Source organism: Fulmarus glacialis, unplaced genomic scaffold (assembly GCF_000690835.1).
Source record: "Fulmarus glacialis isolate BGI_N327 unplaced genomic scaffold, ASM69083v1 scaffold46977, whole genome shotgun sequence".
Lineage (NCBI taxonomy): Eukaryota > Metazoa > Chordata > Aves > Procellariiformes > Procellariidae > Fulmarus > Fulmarus glacialis.
Window position 1 is genome coordinate 2275 of NW_009224793.1, and position 27547 is coordinate 29821.

Consider the following 27547-nt stretch of genomic DNA (forward strand, 5'->3'; position numbering starts at 1 on the left):
GTATTGCTTTGTTTTTGCTTTGGGATACCTCACTGTGTGCCAAATTACTAGAGTCTATATCTTTGATTATGGACAGTATTCTGCTGATTTTTCTGGGTAAGGAGAAAAATAATCTTTCCATCTTGTCCTCCTAAGTGATACTGTATCTGTTACTGGTTTTGTTTTTTTGCCAACCTTTTAAATTTTGGAGAAAGCTGGGTGTGTGCGCACACCACACACCACATGCACACACCCCACCACCACCCACACACCCCCCTATGCTTTAATCATGCAAACTGAGAATTTAGGGAACAGTTATGTCTGTTAGAACCACAAATGCATTATCTGCTTCCTCCTGTTCCTGTCTGAAGGGCATAAAGGCTTTGGTGGCTGTGGGATTTTTTTGCTTTTGCTTTTTCTCCTAAAATCTCTGTTATCACCCGTGTTGAAACTTGAATTGTATCTGATGTACTTGCATGCCTGGCACAGTCTGATACCACTTTGTGAGGAAAATCTGAATGCCTTATGGAATTTAGCTTTTAGCTTCTTTCTTTTTTGGTTTTATGTTAGAAGGAGAAAGCTAAGGAGAGAGGCATGTGTATGGTGGAGTAGTCACACAGCCCTTGGAAATAGAAAGTTTTGTCTATATGTGTTCTTATTTTATATAATGAACTTAAACCTATATTTGACTTGAGCTGTATGGGAGCAAAACAGAGTTAAATAGGCAAAGTGAAAATAAACTATATTGGTGATGATTCTTTGTACTGGAGACAGAGAAGTGAAGCACAACATTTCCTCTGAGTAAGTTTGCTACTGTGATGGTGCTTTTTTTGATTTAAAGGAGAGTATGTATTTTGAAAAAAAGAGATGGGGAGTGTTTGCTAGTCTGCTTAAAAAAATGCATTAAATATTTTTTGGGAATACTATGAATGGCAGTGGTCTTTGTAGTTTAGTATTATCTGTGTTGTGTAGTAGAGTTGTGCTTGTTAGCCTTGTTGCTTCTCAGTCTTCATTGGTAACAGGCATGTAGTCCAGAAACTTAACTTGTAGGCTAAAGCCAAAAGCTTTTATCATTAAGTTCATCTTTTCTGTCATTTTTAGCTGGGTCTTACCTTCTGAAACATCCTTCTACATTTATGCCTCCATCCAAGTGTCTGCCTTCAAGCCAGATATCCAAGTTCCAACTGTAGTCAGTGGAGATCTGACCGATGTAGACAGTAGAGCCTGGAGGGCATTTCAGCTGACCTACCACTAAGTATCTACCTTAGTGGGAACTGGGTCACTTGACAGATGCCCCGACTCTATTGACTAGATCTCCACTGGCTATAATGAGAGCTTGCAACATAGACATATGCATAAAGACACTTTAAAACTAGGTTTACGGACTGTCGTGGTTTAACCCCAGCCAGCCACTGAGCACCACGCAGCCGCTCGCTCACCCCCCCCCAGGTGGGATGGGGGAGAGCGCAAACGCAGTCCCCCACTACCACAAATTATGCACATCATTGCTCAAATGCAACTGTACTGCTTTCAGAGTGTAGCTGTCTTTGTGGCTCTGTTGGTTTGGAGTTAGCTCAGAGATTTCTGCTAGGTCTGAACATGTCCAAAGATTTATGAGATCTGTGCTCTGGACAGAACTGTTCTGAAGCCTAGATTCAACTCTGATTGTATGTTTGAGCTGCCTGATTTAAACCATCCTTTTCAAGCACCAGTTTCGGAGCTTGATGTATGCATATCACATTAAATCTCTGGCATATACTGCATCTGCTCCCTTGCGGCCTGAGACAGAGGTTGCTTCCAAAACAGGAGGAGAAAGAAATGAACCAAAGGGGGCTATTTTCTGTCAATTTTCTCTAGTTCCAGGGGAGGAGAGCAAGCTTGAGAAAATAACAAAAATTGCCTAACCAGCTGTTGAACCCCAGCACCTGCAAGTTCTTCCAAAGATGTTGGCATGGATTCACATAGTGGTTAGCCCCAAAAGAGCTTTGAATGTCTGTTTACCTAGATATTTGTCCTAGCATGCTGTGCCCATCCGAGGTGTCCAAGCCCAGAGAATCTGCAAAAAGTTTGAAGGAAGGTATCGATGTACTGACAGTGGAGAAAGCTGAGGAGACCTTATGCTGGAGATGCAATTTCTTGTGCAGAGCTGTGTGGTCCTGGCTTCAGTACTAAAAGATCCCAGCTGCCAGTGAGCCTTCCACTGCCTCCTTTGCCTTTCTGCCAGCACCTAAAAGGGATAGTTAAAATCCTGGTTCACAGCCTCGCTGTTCCAGGAAGGACTCTTCCTCTTTTAATCTCTTGATTGTTGCTTCTCAGCCAAATCCCTGAAGATCCTGGAATAGCCACTTGAGAAGGAGAAAAAATAACAGGGCCTGCTATAATAACAATGACGGATCAGCTAGAATTAATGTAATGTCTGACTGAGCTCTTCCTGGACTCCATCCTTCTACCAGGCAGGATCCATGCTGTCACGTGTCCACTTACAGAAGGAAAACCCGTTACGTTCAGAATCAATTGGAGATTTATGCCAGCACGAGGCAGGTCTACAGCTTAAATGCTGGAAGAGAGATGAAGGATTTCCCAGACTGTCTGTTCTTGTTTAGTTTTCTTCCTTGCTGACCCTTGCCTGTCACTCTAGTCTTGATATCAGGATTTTGGGGCACTGATAATACAATAGAAAAAAGTTTTTCCCAGATTGCGTTTTGAGGACTAGAAATATTGTGTGCTTTGAAGTAACCATAACCTAAAAAAAATTAATTTGACAGACTGAGCCATCTGGCAAAATACTGACATAGCCCTGTCAATGAAGGAGGACTTAATGGCTCTTCGATTTGTTTTTCTGTGCCAACTTAAATATGTTATAAAAAGGCCAAGTGCAGTCAAAAGACTTCAGCAAAATTATATGCCCATCCTACAGTACGATTATTTTGTTGTGGGGTTTTTTTTGTCTCCAGCTCAGATTCTACTAGGTAAATACAGCCCCTGATATATTTTTGACATCTGATTTCGAAGTTAAATTTCTAAATTCTGGTAGCCTACTTTGTGCTTTGCCCCATCCCCTCCCTCCCCACAGGGGAGTTAGCAATGCTGGGATTTACATCAGTCAAAAACTCCTAGATACTACGAAGATGGTGTAATTTCTCAGTATAAAGCTGACTTGCTTAGTCAGGGAAGAATATCTCTTGGACAGTCTAAGATTTGCTCAAGTGTACCAAATTCAAAACAAACTAAACTCTGTTGGAGCCAGCATAATTATGCTGGTTTTTTGTTTTGCCAGATATGTTTACTTGAAGCAAATAATTATAGATGGAAAAATGAAGCATAGGACCAGGTGTTAGTAGAAACAGTGGAAGTAGTCTGCATATCTAAATAGATTACAAATGTTCAACTTTGGTATATTTTTATTGTCCTTTGCTTACTGCTCTTGTAATTTACAGTGCATATAATTGCTCTTACTGCCCTTTTTTCTTTACTCTTCCCACTGTAAAAAAATAAACTCTGTTAGTAGAAAATAAATGTGAAACACTTTGGCTGTTTTTGTGGAACCTAATGCGGCAATAAAAGGCGTAGGTTATCAAATACTATATTTAAGGATTAAATTCTTTTCATTTCATTTAATGAATGGTTTGAGCTCCCAAAACTAATCACTTTGTCCTTGCATTGAAAAATCTTTCAGTTGAGAGTAATTAACCTGGACTATTAGTATAAACTTTCTCTGATAATTACATGTGAAAGAAAATTCTAAACTTTATTCTAAATTATTCTGTCTTCCTTTTTTGTAACAGTCCAATGATGATAATTACACAGAAGATCACTAGTTTGGCATTTGAGATTCATGATGGTAAGTTTTCTTTAAACTGTGTTTAATTTTCCATACAAAATAAATTTAAAGAAAGTTAGTCATGAGTCAATAACTTACTTTTGTCCAGTTTGTGTTTTAGAACAAAATAAATTTTTGTGTCTCAATTGATTCTTTTGATGCTTACTAATGGAAGAAATGTTGCTCAGACACTACAAAAGCTCTGAAAATGCTTATATTGTGCAGAAGATACTACTTGTCAGAAGACCAATGACACTTCTGGGGCCAGTGACCAGACACCACTGACATTTTGTTGGGCTGGGGTATTGATCGTGAGAGTTAACTAAATAATTTCCAAATTCAGAGGTCACTGTTGCTGACAGAAGTACATGTAACTTCAGTCGTTGAGCACCTCTTGCTTTGAAATGCTAAGTGTTAATCTCCCCCTAATTTGTGAGTACTGATTTTTATAAAACCTTTGTATACATTTCACCTTGTTTATTATCGTAATTGCACTTGCTGCTAACATACCAGTGTGAACAGGGAGGTTATTTATGTTTCTGTCTTTTCTCCTGTCAGATTTATCAATTAGTTAAGTGGGCCCTAGCTGTGACAAAAATGAATCCTAATGTTGGCTTTCCTGGGTAGAGTATCTAGATTTTTATTTACCTTCAAATTCAAAGGAGTAGTTTTCATTTTAAAGTTTGAAAATGCCATCCAATAAACCTAGCCCATTAGCTTGAATCACTCGGAGCTACACCTATCAGTTGAAGATTTGGGAATGTAGCCCCAGACACCTGGATCAAACCACCTGTTTTTTTGAAATTTCTTTAGTGACATTATGTATGGAGTTTAATATGTTTTTGTCTCATGTGCATCCTAGCTTTAGTGCTGCTGTTGTTTCATTTTTTTCCATTCTCGTTAAGGTACACTATCTAGAGAAGCCTGTAGGCAACATTCATGAATATGAAAAGTCGGGAAAACACCTTTTTGTAAGAATTCTTGTATGAATGAAAATAAATAATGCTGGGCATATCTAGTTGGTCAAAGAAGTTGATATCTAACTTCCAGAGAAAATGTATTCAGAAGTATTAGTCTTGCAAGCTATAATCAATTAGAGTACAGAGTACATAAGTTAAAGGGAAACAGCTTATTATAAGGAAGTAATAATTCCAGTATCAAAGATAAATGCTTCCTGTTACTATTATTTTGCTAGGGGAAAGAGCTATTCTCGATTTGCTGACATGATGCACAAATAGTAGAGTTGTGGTATGGGACAAGCATGTGAGTCTTCCTGGTAATCTTGAAACAAATGTTTCATTTAGTCAGGTCTGTTCTTAACTTTCATCACAAACTAAACTAGATTTTTTTTTTCTACTTAAATTAATTCAGATAACTTGTATTTTCCTCAAAAGCCCAGCTTATTTTCTGTCTGAATTTCTGGTAGATATAATTGAATTCTGAGTATCAGTCTTGAAATTTTGTTCCGTGTTGACCTCATATCAGAGATCCTCTAGAGTCTTTGTCAGTTGGTGGGGCGTAGCTGATAATATATTGGAAAATTTTCTCTCTGGTTGCATTTGCAGTTCAGCAGAGTCCTTGACTTGAGCTGAATGATCACCACTGAAGGGATACTGTCACTGCTTAACTCTGTGTCTTGCAATGAGTTCATATGGTGTTCTACCTTTTTTGCTTATAACCTACTCATCCCCACAGAGCCTCACTCATTTCACTGCAATTCTGTATGAGATCAGGGATCTTTACAGGAAAGACCCATATCCAAATCTAACCTCTCTATCTGTATGTGCTTTGGCAGCTTGTTTTTAATTCTAGTGCTTAATGAATCTTAAACAAAGAGTCTCTTCGAATGTTTATATTCATAACCCATTGAAGTTCTGGAGCTCACAATATATTTATTTTTAAATCTCCAAGAGATTCAGCCAGCAAAACTGGGGAATGTTAGACTTGATATTTGATATTTAAAAGGAAAAAAAAACAATTCTCACAGCTTCTTCCAACCTTGTTCTTGTTCTTCTCTCTAATTTAAACTCAATAATACATAAAACTTAAAAGAAAAAGAAAAGGTCATTTTTAAAATATAATATCTATCTACTAAACTGAAATCTAATTCTTCCAAATTATTTCTTCATATTATTATGTTGCACTTGTCCATAAAAATGTGTGGGTAGATACAGGTAAGAATCCAGAACCAAAATACTCTTCGTCTGTTCTGTCAGCTGCTTCTTGGTTCCCAGAGGCTTATCTCACATGCTTTCTGACCACAAAAAAATAAACTCTTTGTTCCTGTGTGTACCCTTCTCCCATCCCTTATGCCTTGGGTTTCAGCTCTCTAGTAGCTAATTTTTAAATGTGCTTTTCCTGGAATGTTGCTTGTTGTTTTTTTTTTCTTCTAATTAATATTTCCTCCTGTGTATCTGGTGCTCTCCATTTTTAAAAGCAATAGAGTAGACATTGATGTTGATCTGGTAAGGCACTGCATTTACTGTGAGAACAAAAAGGAGATAAAGAGTACAGTGAATATGCAACTCGAAGGATTTTTAAATCTTTTTTTTTTTTTTTTACCTCTGCCTTTTAGTTTGAATGATATACTGGCGAAATATAGTTAAAGGCTAGTCTTACACCAGTATTTTAGGTCTCATTTACTTTGCTCCAGCAGGCTATTAGGACAATGGCTGGATTATTTTATGCTGTTTTTCCTCATATTGCTATTGTACTATTACAAAGTTGTAAGATTTCCAAGTAGGCTATTAGACCCTATTTCCCACTGCAGAAGAATGAAAGTATAGTCTCTGTCCAGTATGGCCCCTGAGAGGAGAGATATTTCAATGGATAGATGAAACATATGGAAAATGGGAAGGAGATGAGGAAGAAGAAACAAAGGTGATGTTGGAGAAACTTATGCGCAAACGCTGTATTGGTTGCCGTGGTCTTAATTATCTGTTGCTACCTGCCTCATCAGGTCATGGTACTACACCATACACTTGGGAGTTTTTTCAGACAATGCGCTGCCTTTTTTTTTTAATTAGAAAGTAAATTTCTTGTTGGCTTGCAGCTAATGAGCAGTCCCATCCAAACTGCAGTACCTGCTATTATGTTAGTAGTAATGGTTTTGTTAGCTGTTCTTGAACAATGTAATAGCATCAGAAGTACTGAAGAATGTTTCTTGATTTAGTTGATAAAAACATTTCTTCTTTATTTTCAGTTAACTAGATTCTTTGCCTTTTATTTTCCTCAAAGGCAAATAATTCCCATATTCAGCAGAAAGACACTACATCTTTCTAAAGTCTTGCAGACAACTTTAGTGTTGCTCTGCTCTGGCTTAAAGGGTGGAAATGTGGATGTACTGAAGTGTTGAACAGCTTATGTATTTCTGTACATTAGATGAGATATTTCAAATTTATTTTAAATAAACACCTACAAAACCAGAAGAGGATTACCAGGCTGAATTGCTGATTGTCACAATGTGATCCCATGGTAAAAGGGAACATACCATGTTTCAGCCAACTTACTTTTGCAATTAAGTGGGGTTTTTCTTTGTAGTGAGAGGCGGTCAGTTAAGAATGTTGTTATGTTTATGAAAATAAAGGTCTCATAAACTACCAGTGTGCTTTTCTGATTTCAAATAGGTCTTTTATTATTATTATTATTGTGTCTTTTTAAAAGTGTATTTGGATGGTTGCTTTTGTGAAAGTATAAGCAAGAGAAAATTGAACAACTCTTGAGACAGAGAAATTCGTACCTGTGTGTGTAGAACTAAATACTCCTAAGGTTTTTTGATAGGTCATCATGACCTAGTTCCACTTTATAAATGCTGGTATTACAGCAAAAAAGTTGCAGCTGTTTAACCAAGAATGTTGTTTTCTAATTCGTCTGTTAATTACGTCAGTGAAACTGCCATGGCATGGTGGTGTGTGGGTGTGTATTTATTTATGGTTTTTGGTAACCTGATACTTTCTTCTTATGTCTAGGAGTTTCTTTTAATGCTCTCCCAATTTTCTCTTGATCTATTTTTTTTTAAAGTGCTCCCTCTTGTGTTAGTGACAGCATTGGTCATTATTGTTTCAGTATCAGTTACCAAATCACCTTGATTACAGTACATGTCATTAGTGTTTAAAGGAATTATATTGTATTTGTCCCTCCTAAGTCTTCAAGTGTTGTTCTGGGCCTACGTTTGCTTGCACGGCTCTCTGGCTATCAAGACTTCTGATTTTTCTTGCTTTTTGTAGTTTCTTTGCGATTTTACTCAGCTGGCATCTGTGTCTGTTTGCTTTTGTTGCTGCCAATGTGCTACTAACAACTAAAACTGTTGTTGTCTGTCTTAAAATATTTTAATGACAGCATGCATTTGGGCTCAGCTAGTGATCCATTTCAGAACCTCAGATTAAAATTTACTGTAATTACAACAGAGCCTGCAATATGATCTCTGTGTTTAATGTTATTAATGTAATATAATCTTATGTCTAAGCATTATTAATGAGTTATTGATTAGCCAGATTTCATGCAAATACAAACGTGGATATATTCAAGCACATTAACTGCAAAGCTGTGGTGGTGCTATGATATGATTGTAAACATTGTATTATTGTAGTGAGGGCATGGTAGTGGTCATAATATGTCTTAATAAAACCTATATGGCAGGATATTGGTGTGTACCTAAAGATGTTGATTTTGTTACCATTAGGGTGTGGTCTCCTGAGGAGGAATGAAAAGATGCAACTTCCTCATGATCTAGACCACTGTGGATAAATTTTGTTACTGATGATATACAAAATTCTTTTAAAAATTCTTTTACCAAGGAAGGAACGTAGGAGTATTTCCTACTTTACAGATGAGAAGACTGAGTTACAGATGTCGAGTGACCAAATAATTTCACCTCTCTAACAGATGTTCGGTAAAAACCATTTTCTCTAATCCCCACTGTGTGATTTGGTAGCAACTAAAAGCTGCAGCCATTGCAGTAGTCTCCTGCTTTAGGACAGGAGAAAACAATTCTCATAATCCTCAGAGAAAGGTTACAAAACTTCATGAGTTCCCTAGCAGCGGTGTGCTGCTGAAGTCAGGTTTCTTCATCTCCATGTGTAGCAGGTGGGGAACTGCTATGATTTATGAGGCCTCTGTTCCCATGGGCAAATACACTGCCTGGGAAGTATTGAATATATATATATATTAATTCATCTCATATTGGATAAGCATCAATGTAAGAGCATCTTTTCCATATGTATTGTCTATAAATTAAAAAATGTTAACAGTAGCTTCCTGAAAGCTTTCAAGAGTACGACAGCAGCAGAGATCAATGGTTTCCTTGTTCTTGCATGCTACGCAAAGATGATAAATGGGCCTTCAAGGCACTGAGAAGACATTTAAAAAACAAAAAAATATAGGGAAAGCCACTGAACTGACCTCAAAGAAGCTGCTGGCTGGAGGGGAATCTTAGTGAGATAGGAAAACAAAAAATTAAGGGAGGCTTACTTGTATGCAGTATGTTTGAGACAGCAAGTGTGTTGCTCACCAGGTTATTTAGGCCTCAAGTGACTTCTCATGTATGTATGTATGTATGTATATAACTTGTTCCTGTTTTAAATATGCCAATTCTTTCTTCCTCACCCCTCCGAAAGAATAGGTCATATTTCAGTGGTTAGATTCTTCTCTTTCAGGTTTGAGGTTTTTTCCTTCTTTTTCATACAAAAATCTTGTGAAATCATGTGAAATCTTTCGTTTGACTAATTACCTTTGTTTAGTGGTTAGTCTGGCTTTATGCAAGTTCACTTGGACACTCTTGGTGACTGCTTCCTCTTTCTGACTTAAGGGTAAAATACTCATATGGAATATAACAGCGAAGGAGGCTCTTGCTCCGGTCAGTTTGCATTGTACATGCTGTGGGAGACTGAAGGCTCTGTACGGGCTACTTCCCTATACTAGTTATGTCATGTGATCTACATATATCTATAGGAGTCTTTGTGTTAAATTTCTGTTTAAGTTTGTGTTAAATTCAAAGATTCACTACCTGAGAACTGTAATTTTATGGCCTTAAAGGTTAAAGGACCTTTCAAAATGTTTCTACCGCATTTTTTATTCAGTACAGTTATCAGTGTAGAAATCTTTGCCGTATCACCAAGGAGATGTGAAAATGTAATGATGGGGAAGAGAAAGTGCCTGCATGAAGTTAGGGGTGATGCTTTGTTCTTCAATTTCTTGCCTTGCTTGGATATGAATGGGGGTGACTTTCCACTGTGAAGAATCAGGACTGAGGAAGGTATTTTTCCAGGTCATATTGGAAGAGAGGAGATGACAAGTTGCTAACCCTTCTGTATTCTCAGCTTTGCTGAAGACTAAAAGTGCAGTTTTAAAGTTGTGAGTGTGTATAGGTCACACAAAGACAAGAGTTATCTTCTCTTTAGATAAGTTTTCCATGAGTCATAGAATTAAACGAGGTTTGACTTACCCCCTACCCCCCAATCTTTTTTTGTCTTAAGAATGACTGATTTTGATATCTAAAAAAAAAAATTGGCTCCAGTTAAAACTTTCCTTCTGCTTGGATCAAATATAAGGGCTCCCCTCTGTGGGTTTACTGGTATCAAGGGATGGAGTTGAAGGCAACCTTTCTGTGAGTGGAGGAGGATCTTCTATACAATCACCTATTTTCATAAAGCACATTGGGATTTCATATCTATATTACCTCTACTCTTTCATCAAACTTGGTTAGAAATTGGCTGTTGGGTTTAGGCACTGCTAGGGAGGAAGACAATTGAAGTGGGATTCCATAAACTTCATTTCCTTTAGGAAGCTATGCTCATAAAAACAAATTTTTTAGTGCTTGCGATGGCAAAGAAAACTTGCAAACGTGAATAGCAGGGAATGGATGCGTGCAGTAATGTCTGAACCAGTGGAGAGGCTGCAGAAGGAACTGAAGCAGTCATTTTGGCAAGCAACGCTGGCTGGTATAAACCAGGGCTGTCGGAAGGAAGGAGCTCTGCTTCTTCTGTGCCCCTGAATTAGTGTATTTTATAATAATTTAAAGTGTTGAAGGTCATATTTTTTACTTTTCTCTTTTATGGGAGTACAAATTTTGAAGCCTATTTTTTGGGGGTAGGCCACCAGCATTTCAGAAAGTGCCACGAATGGCAAGAAGGTAAATTCAGTCTTGCTGCTGAACTTAGATTTGGCCTGCCCCCTTCTGTTAGCAGGGGTTAGGGCTTCTCCTTAGTGCTCATGGAAGAGACTTGAGTATCCTTTACTGTTGTGCCTGCTTCGTTGGACCTTGTTTACAATCTTTACTTGCAGCATGAAGGTGCTCTTGAGGTCTGGCTTAAGTTTTTAATTGCTTAAATCTTTCTTGGACTGTGTTCATAGTATACATCAAAAGTGCAATGACTAGTGTAATGTCCGTGGGTTACTGCAATGTTGAAAGGGGTTTGGGGTTTGTCCAATTTCCAGGACTGGGAATAACGGGTTTTAAAACCTGCAGACTTTGAAATCTTAACCAATGTAGGGGAATTGTATTTGTCAACACTTATTACAAGCCTTCTTAATGCTTTCCTGAAATCCATGTGATTTCAGGTTTAGGCACTGTCGGATATAACTGAGGATACGAGAGTTTGTAATTTTGTCAAGAGTAAGAATTGTTTGATCCAACTCCAGCAAAAATGTCATGCGACATAATACCTCTGAAATGACTTGAGGACTTAAGAAATTACATTGCAGCATGAGGCTTGCTCTACTGAATAAAGAAACTGCTAATTAATGTGTGGGGGTTTGGCTTTTCTTTATTTTTCCTTTTTCCTGTCCTCTTCCCTAGGAATGTTTCGGAAAAATGAAGATTTGACTCCATCACAGAGGTGCTTGGCTGTAAGGTAGGCTTTCAGACATCTCTGAGAGTTTAGTTTTGGGTGTGGGGAGAAGCTGGTGTTTTGTGTGCTTTATTAATGTTCTGTGGAATTGCTACAGTTCACATTCAAGATAGAGAGTTTACAAACTCATGGAAGACAGATCCATGCTTTTTATATTTGTAGCTTAATTCATACAACTATTCTCCTGGAAAATATCACTGGAAGTAGGTTTTATACTTATTTAAGAAAAACATTATAAACTCTATGCAGTCTATGCAAATTAATGCCATATCAGACAGGAGACTAGTTAACATTTAGTACACATATAAAGTAGCTGCTGAAGCAACATGCTTGTTTAATCCTGTTTTTCAGTATTTAACTTACCTTTTCTCCTTTCTTTATTCAGGAGTCTTGAAACTAGTATGTTGTCCTGGGCAAAACCGTCTTGACTTGAGGCATTTTCCTTAATTGAAATAATTGCCAGTTAACACAAACCTTTGTTTACTGATTCAGTTATTGAGGGGAAAAAAAGAAAACATAAATAGTTGAACAAACGCTTAGGGAAACACCCTTCCTTCTCCATCCCCAGGCTCAGCCTCTGTCAAACACCTCTACTGGGCAAGGAGAGAGTCACCAGAGTTCAGGAGTTCTGTCTGAAAGTGCTCAGTACAGATTGGAAAGAATTACTATGTGTAGAATGTTTTAAGCTGTGATTACAAAAGACATGCAAACTGCTTTTCTATTTTAGTGGTTTTTACTGCAGTTAGAGTAAGCAATAATATGCAGTATGACTTTTCCTACTGTGGAAATTCTGTAGAACTACACATTCCATCTCACAAGTTGCTTGTCTTTGAATTACAGACGCATGCCAAGTCTACTGGAGTATTTAAGTTACAACTGTAATTTCATGGGTATCCTGGCAGGCCCGTTATGCTCTTACAAAGACTATATTACTTTCATTGAAGGCAGATCATACCAACTGCAACAGTCTGAAGCAAATGGGAAGGAAGATACAAAATATGAACAAACGGATCCTTCTCCAAATGTAAGATGTATGACTCTTGCAGTGCTGATGCTTACGTAATCATTGCATGAAAAGCTTGGTTTGCACTGTTCGTTTACAGGCATAACTTCTGAGCTGTATCTGGAGTTCATTCATCAACAGTATAGTTCCCTGTTCAAAAAGTTAAATACTTATTTTTTTTAAGGCAGGTTTTCTCCATGGTTTCCAGTCTGGATCTTGTGGGTAAAGGCAGATTAAATTGGAGCTTATAACAAGCTTATATGGTAAAAAGCCATCTTTAAATTAAAACAGTTCATGTATGTTTCCTTCAAAGCATATACTGTGCATAAAAAAAGTCCTGGGAAGGACGAAGTGCACATTTTGTCATTTGAAAGCTGATGAGACTTAAAAGTTCCAGCAAGGTTTCATGAACATTCTCAAATTCTACTGTTTTTAATGTCTTCTTGCAGCGAGTAGGAAACATTCATATGTAACAAGTTGAAAAACACTCATAGAAATAGTTTCATTTTTCTTGCTTTCATTCATGTACAGAGGTATTAAAGATGGACTTTGATCTCAAGGTGTAGTAAAAGATGTACTAGCCATAACACTATGGCTATTAATCCATACAACATATTTCTTTTTTCCCTTTGTTCCATTACTGGAAAAGAGATGAAATACATACAGAATAAAGTCTAGTTGATCATACCTTACAAGAGATATTGTATGGCCTGAATTAAAATCAAAAGCTCCCGAAGCTTGTTACTTTTAAAATTTAATCCAATTAGTTTAATAATATTACTGAATATTATCTTTTCCCTCTTTTCATTTTCTCTTAAATAGGAGTGTATCAGGCTTATAAGTTTGTGTGTGCCTAAGATAATTATTACCACACATAAAAAGCAGGATTATCATGGAGTCAAGTGGAACACTTCAGATAAATGGCTTTCGCTAATTCCAGTGCCAGTTACCTGTTTTCTGCTTATCTTGTGGACCACCAACTGTTGCTGGAGCAGATGAAGGCATTCCCACATGTAGCTGCTTGTCATGTCCTACCATCTGGAGGTTACCATGCCCACAGCTGGGCTAACAGGGAGTGCTTCCCAATCGGTTGTGTCATCTCCAGCCACTTCCATCCTTTGAATGTGGATGAGGACTCTTTGCACGTTCCATTCTACCCATCTTGTGTGGTTGTAGTAACTTGCACCACAGGAATGTAAACTAGTGGCTGGAGGGTGATAACATTTTAAACCTCTCCACATGTTGACAAAGTACGTAAGCTCATAGAAGTGTGCTGTGGAGCAAGTACTCGGGAAGGGAAAAAGACACAAGAGACTTCCTTGCACAGATTGGCACCTCGTGGTCTGTAGTCTGCACTGATGTGTTGTATTGACAAAGTGGCATACACTTTGTTTGTTTTTAAACATCATGTTGGTTCAGTACAGGCATCACACCTGATGTACTAAAATCCTATTTCTGCAGAAAAATAGTGTAGTAAAATTATTGCAAATAAATGGAACTAACCAAATCTGCCAGTATCAGTACTTCTGGACATGCATCTACTGATTGCCTGGTAGGACCTCCTAGCTTTTTACCACATAATCTTGCTAGCAATCTGAACAAAGTCAATAGAAATAAATGTAAGCCTATGATGGATTCTTCTTTCAGGTAAGCAGTTTTCCTTAAAATGAATTGCTCTTAAAATGCTTGAAACTTTTTGGGATTTATGCTGCATTAGCTTTTGACATAAAAATAAAGAGAGGCTGTCTATGCTGTTGATACTTCATCTCCCAACTGGTGTTAGAGAAATCTGGCTGCATTTTATAACACCAGAGAGTATTGTGTGCTTTTGGAGAAATACGGATGATACAATTTTACTGCATTTGCTGCATCAATTAAAATATTCATTGTCTTGTTCTAGAAGAATGCTTACATACCATTAGCTTCATATTAATACTTTAAATTTGTTCCTTGATTCTCATATTATTATTTCAAGAAGAATAAATTGTTAGGTAACTCAAAAAATGAAATGTAATGGGGATCAGCAAATGTTAATGTAGTAAATCGTTCAGCTGAGTTACAGTAAGTTTCATTTGTTGTTAAATGTAATTACATAACCAAAGTAGTTCACGCCAGCCTCCTCCTCTATACTGTGTGTTGACTGCATGACGTTAATTGGTTTAGTATTTTTGCTGTGTTCATTGCATGTTAGATGAATCAAGTCAACATACTAAAACTTATTTCTTATATCCCTCCTATTGTGCCTTTTTGCAAGCTATCAATTGTTGGTGTTCAAAGTGGTGTCAACTCTCAGAAATTAATATCTGTCTTTGTAAGTTTCTTTTTATTATGGCTACCCTTAAAATAAGAGATTCCTGTCAGCAGATACCTGCTTTCTTGCTTATTATGCAGACTCTTCCTACAGGTTTAAAGTTCTTGCTTAATTACCTGTAATTTTTACCTGAGGTGCTAACCTCCTCAAAATAATATGCTTTAACATAGTTCAATATTATATTGAGCTCCTTATTGATCATTTATCAACCAAGAAGAATAACAGGTTCATTGAAATAAAAGGTTAAAAGATGCTTTTCTACTTTTTGGTATATATTTTTATATATTATACATGTTTATACAATAATATATTTATAAAATTCCTGAGCTCAGTGAATGTTTTACCTTTATTGCTTCAGTTAGAAAGCTGTTCCTGAACTCCTTTCTCCGATTAAGAATCTAGCTTTCAACCTAATTGTGTTCCCATCTAATGAATGAATATTTGGTTTTGTCCTGGCACTGTCGTTTAGCTTAAGTACCTTTTTACCTTCCCAGTGTTGGCCATATTTGATATTTTTATACAGGTATGCTCAGTTTTTGTTCATCAAAGCTAAATGAGCCAAGCCTTTCTACCTTTTTGTTGTAAAATAAATTTTATGTTCTACTTCATGTGAGATGAATTATCCTGCAGCTCAAGTTCTTTTAATTCCTTAACAGAACAGTTATTTTGGGGAAGTGCAGTGCTTTAGTTATTCCACAATAACCAGGTGTTACTGTTCAACTTGATATGTTGAAAACTTTAAAGAGTGAATGAAATTAAACTTCAAACTTTTAAGTTAGTTACTTCATCCTTGTAAAACCTGACCAACCCTCCTGTGAACGTGCAATCCAGTGATTATCCATTTATGCCTTGGCAGAGAAGCTTGTATCAATAACCTAGTTAAACTAAGCAATAGGAAGTGAATTAATGTTTTACCAAATGCATTTCTATAGGTAATTGAACTATAGATTATTTTGGTGTCAGGTAAGGACTTCTTTTCTGTATAAAAGTATTCAAAACTGGAGTGCTATAAACAAGCCTCAGGCTGTAGTTTAATAATCTATTTAGGCCAACCCAAGTATAAACTCTTGCTGAATGTGGTAGGTCCTGGCTGTGGGTTCTGGGTCCTTTGCTTATTGTAGCAGTGCTGACATGCATTGCACTGCGTCATGGTCTGATTCAGATAATTTGATCCAGTCTAAAACTAATTTGTCATTAAAAAAAAAAAGGCAAACCCCTCAAAGGCTAGATTTTCACTTGATCTGCTTTTCTACTGTGACTCACTAGAAGGAAAAGAGCAAAAACTTGCAGCCAAGGTGAGGAGACAGGGCAGGACTGCTTCTTTGCGTTGCAGCCTGTTTGGATTGTCCTTCAGAAACTCTGCTGAAACCAGTCTTGAAACTGCAGCTCCCAGTCTTTGTAGAGGCAGGAGATTATCTCCATCACTGTTTGCTAAGGACACTAGTGTACCTGATACTGATCCCTGTAAGTGGTATCAGCATGCTTGATTGGGTTCTGGGATTTATAATTATTGAGTGAAGTAGTATAATTTAAAAAAAAAAAAAGTCATGCTGTTTCTGGATGTAGTTATGCTTGTCCCTACACCTAAATGTTGCTGCTAAAAAAAAATTCTAGAAATACATCATTTAAATACTTAATAAATAAATTGAAACAACTTCCTCCTACAGTATTTTTTCTACAACTACAAATTGAGTTTATTTTTTAAAAGTACAATTTATGGCAGAGCCCTGTATGAGTTAATTATTTATCTTAAGGTAAATTTTATTGAAACTCTGATCTTTTCCTTAAAAGAAGGGCTTTCACCTCCATGATTTAGTTAAAAACCTTCAAAGAGGTACTAAGCATATTTTGGGTTGAATAGGCAGATTAATGATTTCTATTTACCAATAGAAAAATTGGTAAATAGTGTTAACAGCAAAAAGCAGGCCTTTAAACAATGGTAACATTACTTATAAGTTGCCAAAACATATTTTGAGACTATATAGAGATCTTCAGATGGAAAACACCTATTTTCTATGTTCATGCTTGTATTTTAAGTTGCATGTTAATGTTACCAGCCTATAAATGCTGTTTCTCATGCTTAAATTGAACATGGCTTTAAATTATGGCTTAGACTTTGAAGTTAAATCCTTGCAACTGTCTTCAGAACTTTGGGGTGATGCCTTTTGGTATTTACAAATATCTAACTTTTGCATGTATCAGATATTGCATACCAAAATTAAAGATTCATTAGTGTTAATAATAAGTTTATGAGTTAAGCCAACTGAACTTTCCCTCTGCTCTGGCAAAGAGAGAGATGGATTAAGAGTTACTAGAAAAACAAAGGAACACTTTTAGAAAGTTAATGCCCTTTACTTTGAACTCTTGTAGTAGAGTAAAATATTAAAATGAAGCTTATTAGAAAGCAAGTAGAAACAAATAATTAAACACCAGCTTTAGCTGTTAATAGGTAGTTGCATCCTGAATTATCCAGCTGGTTTGTTTAACTAGCTGGGTTTTCTGGTCCTCTCTGAAATATCTTCTGAGATGAGCCACATGAAATATATGCTATATCCAAAGTTACCCTCACCATTTTCCAGCTTTTCCAAGTCTTATTTTTTATCAGGTTGTAGCACCTCTTACATCCGTGTGACTGGGTGAATCTTTGATACTGTGTGTCTTGCAGAAATCTGTGTTTTCAATTGGGCACTTAATGCTAGATGCTGTATCATGGAACAGAATTACTCTTTATTTTGGAACTAAATATGTGAAGCTGCACTCTAATTGAAGCAGGATGTTATCTTTAAAAGTTTGAGCAGGTATAATGGAAGCAGGATGGACAGAAAAAGGATTCTAGTTACCTTTTTGTTCTGATGCTTCAAAGAAAAATAGCTAGATTGATTGTTTTCTTGCCAAGTTTAGTGTTTGTAGAATTGTAATGTAAATTAAAACTGTAATGTTTAAATTTAAATTGAGATTACTTACAATCAAAACTTGAAAATTACATTTAAATGAACTAGCTCTCAAACTTCTCTTTTGTAGGTGCTTGGTTAGTGTGTTACTTTAGGAACTTGTACACGACATGGTTTCTGCCCTTGGGATGTGGTTCAGGCTAGCTACTTAAAGCAGTCAACATCATGCATTATTGCTCTGTTGTTTTATAATAGAACTTTAGAAATGTTTTCCTAAAAATACATACTCTTTAGTGTGGTGGTTATAGCAAAACTGAACTTTGAGAAAATCTGAGTCCAGGTCCTACCTGAACAATGTATTTTTACATGTCTGTGAGCATATTATTTGACCCCGTACAGCTTGATCACTCTAGTTGGGACAACAGGTCTATATAGAACTGAGGTATTTTGGCTGTAAATTCATAAATTATTTCACTATTTTATTTGGTTTAGAATTTAGATATTGTGATAATCTAACAGATGATTGATATATTGAGTTGGGCAGCAATTGAACACCTGTGTTATGGCAAAGATTACCAAAAATGAACTGAAGCTTTGCCATTGTTTTTGGAATCTCTGCAATAACTGTAGTCATCTTGTCCTAGATTATATACTTCGTGTTGTGATGTCTTAACAACTTACTTGCTTCAGTAATTTGACAATGAAATAAGAAAAAACTGGAGTTGCAAAAGATGTTCCCGTTATTGAAACTGTTTTTAGAGGCTCCCTGTAGTCAGATTGGATTTGCTGTGTTTGCCAGAATTGGTGCTCACAACTTAATCAAGATAATGATATTCTTTGAGCCTCTATAAAATGTTACCAACAATTTTAAAGTTGGTGTTATATATTACTGAAAAATTGACATACATATACATCTGTTTATGGAAGGAAGATTATAACTTGCCTTTGTTTCCAGAAGATTAACAAAAAATAAAGCTTACGAAGTCTCCCATCTTAAACTTTTCAGATAGCCGTGGCACAGAAACTCTTAATCTGTGGACTGTCCTTACTCTTCCACATGACTATTACAAAAACTTTGCCTGTGGAATACAATATTGATGATAACTTCAGAGCTACAGCAGCATGGCCTATAAGGTTTTTCTACCTATATGTGTCTCTTATGGCCGCCAGACCCAAGTATTATTTTGCATGGACTTTAGGTAAGTACATATATTAAAAAAATAAAAGAAAGTATATGTATTGAGTTTCATTTGAGATGCTGCACACTAAACGTATTAAAAAGTGACAGTGCCCTCTTGAGGCCTTAGGAAAACATTATTACGTTTCAGTATTTTGACGTATTGTCAAAGTACATTGAATGGTGTCTCTCTTTTTGAGAATCAAAACTTACCATAAATCTAAGCACAGTGTTGTGACAGTGTTGCAAATGAGATCATGGTCTCCTGAACAAATCAGAGTGAAACAAAGTTTTTTGGAGAGTGACAGTGTTCTAATGAGAAATGACTTTTTTGTTTTTTAAAAATTGTAGTAAATCTAGTCTGATGTACAATCCCTGATTTTTTTTTTTTTTTTTTTTTTTGATACCTTGATTTTGGCATATCTGAAAAATTATTCTAAGCCTCTTTCTGTGGTTAGTTATCAGTAATTTGCTTGATGTTATTCAAGCATGAAGGAAAAATGAATATATTGAAATTCAGATACATCATAGTGTTGTTAATAGTAGATGGTATTCGCAGTAGTATTTTCAGAATTTTATGGGTGACACTTCAGTTTTAGTCTTTGTTTACTAAAAGTTCTAATTGACCGATGGGATAACGCCCATAGTCACTGATTTAAGACACTGAATAGATGATATAGTTTAAAGAACGTTTTCCTTTTCACTTGACGTTATTTGGAAAAAAACAACACATACAACAGCAAAATGCTATATTTATGTAAGATGACATCTTGGAAGTGGCTCACAAAACAGATTTCATCAGCTTCCTCCTCCTCTCCAGTTTTACATATTTGTTTCATAATTCTTTTGAGAGAGAATCTGTGGGAAACAATGCAATAAAGAAAGCCTTAGTATAGCAGAGCAGCATGACTCATTTACAGCTGCTGGTTTCATTCCTGATCAATGAATGAAGTGCTTTCAGCTTGTCTGGGTATAGTAATTCTGGGGCTTGTTGTGGAATGAAATAATTTCGGAAATTGTGCTCTTACGCACCAGTATCATTGTCTGTAAAGAGTAGGAGTCATCTGAAAAATGAGTAATCTTTGTTGGTTTTTTTTCTCTGTAATACTTCAAATGGATTTCTCCTTATGCACTTCCTAGCAGTGTAGGGCTAGCATTCCTTTGGTAAAATACTGAAGAAAATAAACTATATCAACTCTGTACTTTTAGTTTGCTAAATAACTTTAACCTTTTTCCTTCCACTTCACCTCATCTAAACTTCTAATGGTGTGAGTAGAATGTGAGGGGGGCCTTAACAGTTTTACTGGATGTTATGCTTTTGAGTTGTATATTGCTATTCTTTGCACTTAAGAAGACAAAAATCTGTTAATAAAATGAATTAAGATGAATACTTACTGAAATGCTAGTTAATAAAATGAGTACTTACTCTAGCCATAGTCTTTGTACTCTAGCTAGCAAGAGGTTATGGAGTTCAAGTCTTCAACTGTTTCTAATTGAGCATAAAATCATTGTCTAATGTTTGAAGTCGACATCAGTGATATCAGGTGTATAGCAGCAAACTTTGTTGCTTTCAAAGATGTTTTTTAAAATTGTTATTGATGAGGAAATAAAAATATTATAAATTACCCTATATTAAATCAAATGTCACAAAGCCCTCTTCCAGACTGCTAGACAATTGGAGAAACTGAACTTCAGGAAAGGAACTGTTTGAGTCAATTGTTTCTTTTACTTTCCAAATTCACTGGATTAATACCTTGAAAAAGTTGTTAAGAACAAAGGAAAATGCGAGAGACACTAATTTCTTTTACATGTCACTATTGTATAAAGTAAATTCTTTTTAATATGGTAATGCAAACTGAGCAATTTCTCTTGCCTCCTATCTGTAATTTAAAAGCTGACAATCTAATTACAGTGCTTTAGATGAATTCTGAGCTAACAGAGAGGGCTCATGTCCTGTAACTAGAGGACTAGATCTGTATTGCTTCTGCAGAGCCTTTTGCCTACCTTGCTTCCAATTCCTCAGGACTCCTCTGAACTGGGAGAGGAGCTGGTATTCTCCCCAGGTCACTTATTTATCCACGTAGGTGAATACATGGTTGGGTTCATGCCTCATTGGATGTGTGTCCATGTTTGGGTGCATGCAACCAAGCGCCTGGCTCAACAGAGGGCAATATTTGGAAAAAACCTCGTTTCCTTGTAAGTGGCCATCCTAATCTGAGAAATACAGCTGAGGAAATTTTAGTGTCTGAGCTAACAAAGCTGAGGCAAAGGTGATGACTGAAAGTGACAGGCGGTACTCAGACTGAGATCCCTTATGTTTTCCTACATAGTCTGGATGACGGTAGCAGCTTTTTCTTCTAGGGAAAAATATTGTTTGCTCTGAACTATTTGGCCTTTGACATGCATTGTAAACTCTTAGCATTCAGAAGTGTTGTTAACAGCGGCCTTGTGCCATTAGTGGCAAACTCTGCATTGCTCAGTAAATTACTTCTATGAAGTTTGCACTGCTCCGGGTGGTGCTGTGAATGTGCACCTGCTTGAAGTGAATCGTGCAATTTTATCTTTATGCTTTAAACATCACTGTTGCTGCATAATGAAGACCAAAGACATGCATCTGAGTGTTGAGCTGCTATCTCAAATCAGTACAACCAGCCACTGTTTCGTACTCTTGATGCATCTCATTGAACTTGTTTTTCTGTCAGATTGCTCAAGCAAGTCTAAGTTGGTGGTATGAGAGAAGGGGGGACATAGTTTTTTAATTGAAAGCCGGTGTGTTGCTTGGATTATTTTCTGTTTGTTAAAGTGTCTAATACAGTGATCTTCAGTATTTAAAAAAAAAAAAAAAAGTAGCCTTTAAAATGTGATAAATACTTTGAACAAACTACGTGTTGTGTGATGCACAATTTGTAATACAGACAGTTTATAATTCACTTGTTTGTTTTTGTTTCATTGCAGCAGATGCAATTAATAATGCAGCAGGGTTTGGTTTTAGAGGCTATGATAAAAATGGAGTTACACGTTGGGATCTAATATCAAATCTGAGAATCCAGCAAATAGAGGTTTGTTCATGGCTCTTTCAAATAAAATACATGCCCATGTAGGTCATTGCTTGTAATTTCAGTAACTTTTCCTACACATTTTGTTCCTCAAGATAGTGAGTATGTTCTAAGTCAGAAATGACATGTTCACACCCTTAGGAAAGGATGGAAAATAGAGTCTGTTTTGAATATGTTCTACTATATTTGGAAGTAGTGTGGTTATATACTTTGTGGTTATAAGTAGTTGAGTGAATACCGTATTCAACACATCACAAAGTACGTTTTTTTTAAAATAATCTATATGTCAGAATTCTGAAATGTTTTGTAACATTTTACGATTACGGAAATAATTAGTTTGTTTTTACTTTACAGTTTTCCACAAGTTTCAAGATGTTTCTTGATAACTGGAATATCCAAACAGCTCTTTGGCTTAAAAGGTATTTATTTCTTAAAGGAAAGCTTTTCTCCAATGAAGTTTCTTTAGATAAATATGTCCTTGAAAATAATTTAATATTTGAAGCTAAACCCCACAAAACAATAAGGTTGTTTAGCAACTGCATGGGACATTCTTCTTGTAATACTTGAATTAAAGCCTCTGAATTTAGCACTTCTCTCTTAGTGTAAACTTTCAGGTAACGATAGAAACTGTTTTTCTTCACTGGTCATAGGGAACCTAAAAGTATTAATCTGTGGAGGTGTCTCTTTTTTTTCCCTCTTAGCATTCAAAGCCATGCATGTTGCTGAGAGCAGGAGCAAAATGCGCATCTTCGGCTGCTAGCCTGTGGAAACTCTGCTTTTTTTTTTTTTTTTTTTTTTTTTAGCCACACAGTGGTACAGGAACTTCCATACATTCTGTGAGAGAACTTTCTGCACTCCTTCTGTAATGAGTGCGTGGCAAATATCAAACCTTACAATGTGCTATCAAAAAAAATTGTAAATGAGTATCCCTCAGATGCGCTTTTTTCCTTGTCTGGGAAACAGGTATAGTGCCCAGTGAACTAAATCACTCTGCTTTTACTACTTCTTTGTGGTAACTAGAAAGTTAAAAAGTGTTCCTGAGTAGTACTCGGATGTTGTTTCCTTTCTCTGTATAGATGATCTTTTATGAATAGATGTGAGTTTAAATGAGACCTTCATCTTGGGATCATTCAGAGGACTTTATCTCTTATTCTAGGATTCTTATGCTGGCAACAGGATGTTGCTTCCATCAAATTTCTTTATAGTGTATTCTTTCTTCCACAATTTCTTCCCTAAATATTTTTCCAACCCAATTGAAAACAGAAATTGAAATTTATGTGATTATTCTAGTTGGCTCAATAGGCAATAGAATAGTCAGTAAGGAAGAATTGCATGCTTGCAGGTGTTGAAATGTATCATTTAATAAAGCAAATAAGCTATTTTAAAATGCATTTTAATTTAGTTAGAGAACAGAAGTTTATCAGTATTAAAGCTTAATAGGACAAGGTTGTGTTCCAACAAACTTTCAAAGCTCCTAAGTTGAATGATGTTAAACTAAAACTCGTTTTAGTGGAGACGAGTACCATTTCTTTTAGGAATTGAAAGAAAAAAATGCAAATCAGTTGTTCAGGGTGACATTAAAAGATGATGCGAAGAAAAATTAAAGCATCTCCTTTAATAAATATTTTTAAGAACAATTAAGTTCAATTTAAGAACAATTAATTGCTCTTAAATTTTTAAGAACAATTGTAGAAGAATCTGTGACAGTAGTCTAAATACATATTGATTCTGCCACAGTGAAAGGGAGAAGGGTGGATGTTTTCTTAAAGATTTCTTGCAAGTAAGAGATTGTTTTAATGATCATATATGAGGTATAAATATTGCTCCAGAGCATACATTATATTACCAATACTTTGGTTAGTTGCAATGTTTGAGTAGAGGACAAACTCATGTATTACTTTAAACATCCACTTTTAATACCTCACCTGTATACCACTTATGGAAGTATCTAAAATCTTAGGCATTTATCTCACATGAGATACAGAAATATCAGACGTGAGCATTCATTCTCTTCTTTTCTGATACTCTTGAAAAGGGAACCAAACTTAAACCCTGACTGTGTGTAAAAACAAACCCTTTGTAAAAACACAGTTAACTGTCTACAGATCATAAAGAAGTTTAATAGATCACAAAATACAGCAGTTCAAAGGTATTATTGTTACAAGCATGCAAGTTAAAATAGATATTTACATAGTAGCATATATCAACAATATATATCATGATAATGTTTCCTGACTGGGGAAGCTGTTATGTTCCCCCTCAGCCTATTCATTGTTTTTTCCAAAGAAAACATCTAATTCTTTTTGTATTTGGTCATGTTTCCAAAACCTCTGTGGTTCTTGTTCTCTTCTGGCTTCTTTCCAAACTTCCTGTTGTCTTACAGTGGATGTAGTACTTCTGCTAAGACCTCCCAGGTCTTTCCCTGGCTTGTTACAGGCAGAGTTGAATGCTTTTGCTTGGATTAATTACCTTTCTTTTCTTTAGATAACTCTTGCTAATACATCACAGTATTACATCTGTCTCTTTTTGCAGCAGCAATCTAGTGTTGATTCATGCTCAGCTGATACTCAGTGTTTCATACTGTTGATTCATATTCATGCTCAGCTACACTTCTTCAGTAATATTAAATGGATGGGTACTGTTTTTGTATCTTCCACTTTTCCTCTTAGGTGTTCTAGACTTTGGACTTCATCCTGTTGATTTCAGAACATCATTCAAGTCTGTCAAGATAATTTTGGATTTTAGTGCTCTATCTGTTAAGAAAACAATGCCAATCTCCTTCATTCCCTACCTCCCCTCCACACCCCACCCCTCCACACCCCCCCCAAAAAAAGGAAGAGAAGGCAGGGTGGAAAAATATACTTCTCAGTCTACCACGCAAACTAGTAATGAAAGCATAGGACCAGACCAAGGGGAGTATCTTGCTGAACAGTTGATGCATCTTCCCACTTCTTGAGCAAATCATAGATAACCTGAACCACCCACATTTGAATAGATTTTTCTCATCCTGTTGTGATGACCATATTTCCTTGGTTTGCTTTTAGGAATGTCAAGTGAAGCATTTCAACACAATTTATTATTGACAAATCCATGGAGGAGTTTTTAAGCTTACTGTTAACTCTTTGAAATTGAAGCCTGATTATTTTTTTTTTTTTTAGTATATATCTTATTGGACTTGCATTGATATAGCTGAAATTTGATTAGTTAATTTAGGTAGTTTTGTTAGCTCCTGAATGCTTTGCAGGGGGAAATCTGCTTAGTTAAAGTAGTTTAAGCCAAATAAAGATTTATCAATTTATTAACAAGACATAATTAACCACCAGTCAGTGAAATACACATTTAGAATTAATATCAGTAATAGAACAGATAACGTTTTGTAAGTGCTTAGTGTTGTGGCTTAGTAAACAAATTTCTAAACACTATTCTGTAACTAATCCCAAAGAGTTTAAAAAAGCATACATGCACACACATGGTTACATGCAAACCACGCCTCCACTCCCAAGGTCATGTGGGTTACAAAAACACATCTTCTGGAAGTGTGGGCCCCTGCTTGTATGCACTGCCTGTGGGAGATGTGGGTGCTGCAGCTCTATGTGAACCCACTGATTGACATGCCAATTAGAAAAGCATGCCACTAGTTCACGTGCATGCAGCTGATAGGGATGAGATATTGCTCCCTGTGTATTGCATGGCTGCACTGACAGTTCCCTAGCTGGATGCGGGCTACTCGGTGTCTACCAGGGAGGATGCTCTGTCTTGGCTGAGACAGGTCATGAGGCTGATGGGGCAACTTCTGGAAGCGTCAAACCAGGTTTTGACGACTAGTATTTTGCTGCAAGGTGTCTCCCTGACTTGTTACAAATTTTCCTAGTGCTTTTCTACTTTCTAGGCTGACACCTTCTTTGTTTCAAAAGTCTCTTTGAAATTCCCTGGTTACTGTTTAGTCTGGCCAATGTTGCTTTCCTCTTTAAGGTGATCTATTGGGGGCAAATGTCCTCAGATAGTTTTGTGTATTATGCATGCATGCACCTGCACCCTACTTAGGCCCATGTTTTCATCTTAATGGGCATTGTTAGTGAAGCCCTTTGGCAAGGGGAGGGGGCTCTGCTGGTATCCCGCACTGAAGACCTCATAAGATAAAACTATTTGACTGGAATAAACTAAATTAGCAAAATACATTTTTGATCTTTCCCTATTCAGATCCTGCCTTTTTACCTTCTGCTCTTTAACACTGACTTTATCACTTGGTCTTGGCAATCTTCTGTATATACGGAAGTTGTAGTAAACTAGTTACATTAGTAGTGAATGTTTTAGCCCTCTGTATCGTTAGCTTGTCTTCCTCTTTGAATAATAGACGTGCATTCTCTTCTCTCTCTCTCTGTTACTTGCTGTGTGTTTATAAAACCTTTTTACATATTGGTGTCTATGGCCTTTTTTAGTTAAAACTCATTTCTGTATGTTAGCCTTAGATTTGTGTTCATACATGCTTGTGCTGTTTATTTTTGCTTCATGTTAGTGTGCATCTGTTTCCATATTTCCTATTACTTTTTGGTTTTCAGATCATTAAAGACATTAAAGAACTTTTGATGAAGCCGTATCAGGACCTTACCATGTTTCCTATCATTCTTCCACATCATGATGGTTTGTCATTGTGTCATTCAACGTTGTCTTCTAGAAACTGCTTTTCTTGGATTCCTATTTCCCTTCTTCCTTCTAGAATTCCTTGCCTAATAATTCAGAGTCTCAATTTTTAAATAGCAGAGTTCAGCATTCTCCTTACTGGATATTCTCACATCCCTAGAGTCATTAGTGATAATTTCATCATCATGCTCACCTAATTGCCATACACAGACCCATTTTCAACTGTAGTCCCTCTATTACTCAAAATTGAAGGTAGTTGTTACTTTTTCCCTTCTCCTGTAAGCTGCTTTCATTTTATGAAAAATACATATCTGACTCATCGCAAGAGTTTGCGGGATAGTCTGTGCCTTCCAGTGTAGCTTTTCAAACACATTCTTGGATGGCTCAAGATCCCTTGTTAACACCAACACCTGTCTTTCGATACTTGTGTAGCACTTCACTATAAATAAGTACCATATGTGATGACACTGAGCGTAGATTAGCACTGAGGGGTTAAATCAGGAGCTGTGAATAGCTTTAAGTATTTTCTGTAAGTCATAATATAGTGGCAACATTATTAAATAATAGTAAACTGCAATTGCATTGCAAATGATGCAGATGAAACTGCTAAAAGTATAAGTGATAACTGGGAAGATTGTTGGTGATCTGTCTCTCATGTTACTTATCTTGAATTGTCTTTGACTTGCTAGAGTGTGCTATGAGCGAGCCACCTTCAGTCCAACGATCCAAACCTTCATCCTCTCTGCCATTTGGCATGGGGTTTACCCAGGATATTATTTAACATTTTTAACAGGAGTACTAATGACACTAGCAGCACGAGCT

At 36.4% G+C, this 27547-nt stretch overlaps 1 protein-coding gene across 1 annotated transcript; it reads left to right on the forward strand.

Moving 5' to 3' along the window:
* MBOAT2 (membrane bound O-acyltransferase domain containing 2) lies at window positions 1–27547 on the forward strand (the record flags this gene model as incomplete). The annotated part of the gene is made up of 8 exons (XM_009582242.1): window positions 1–96; window positions 3765–3820; window positions 11595–11649; window positions 12487–12670; window positions 18858–19050; window positions 21984–22087; window positions 22439–22503; window positions 27415–27547. Coding segments are annotated over 8 exons (886 nt in total), but the record flags the coding sequence as incomplete, so codon positions are not given.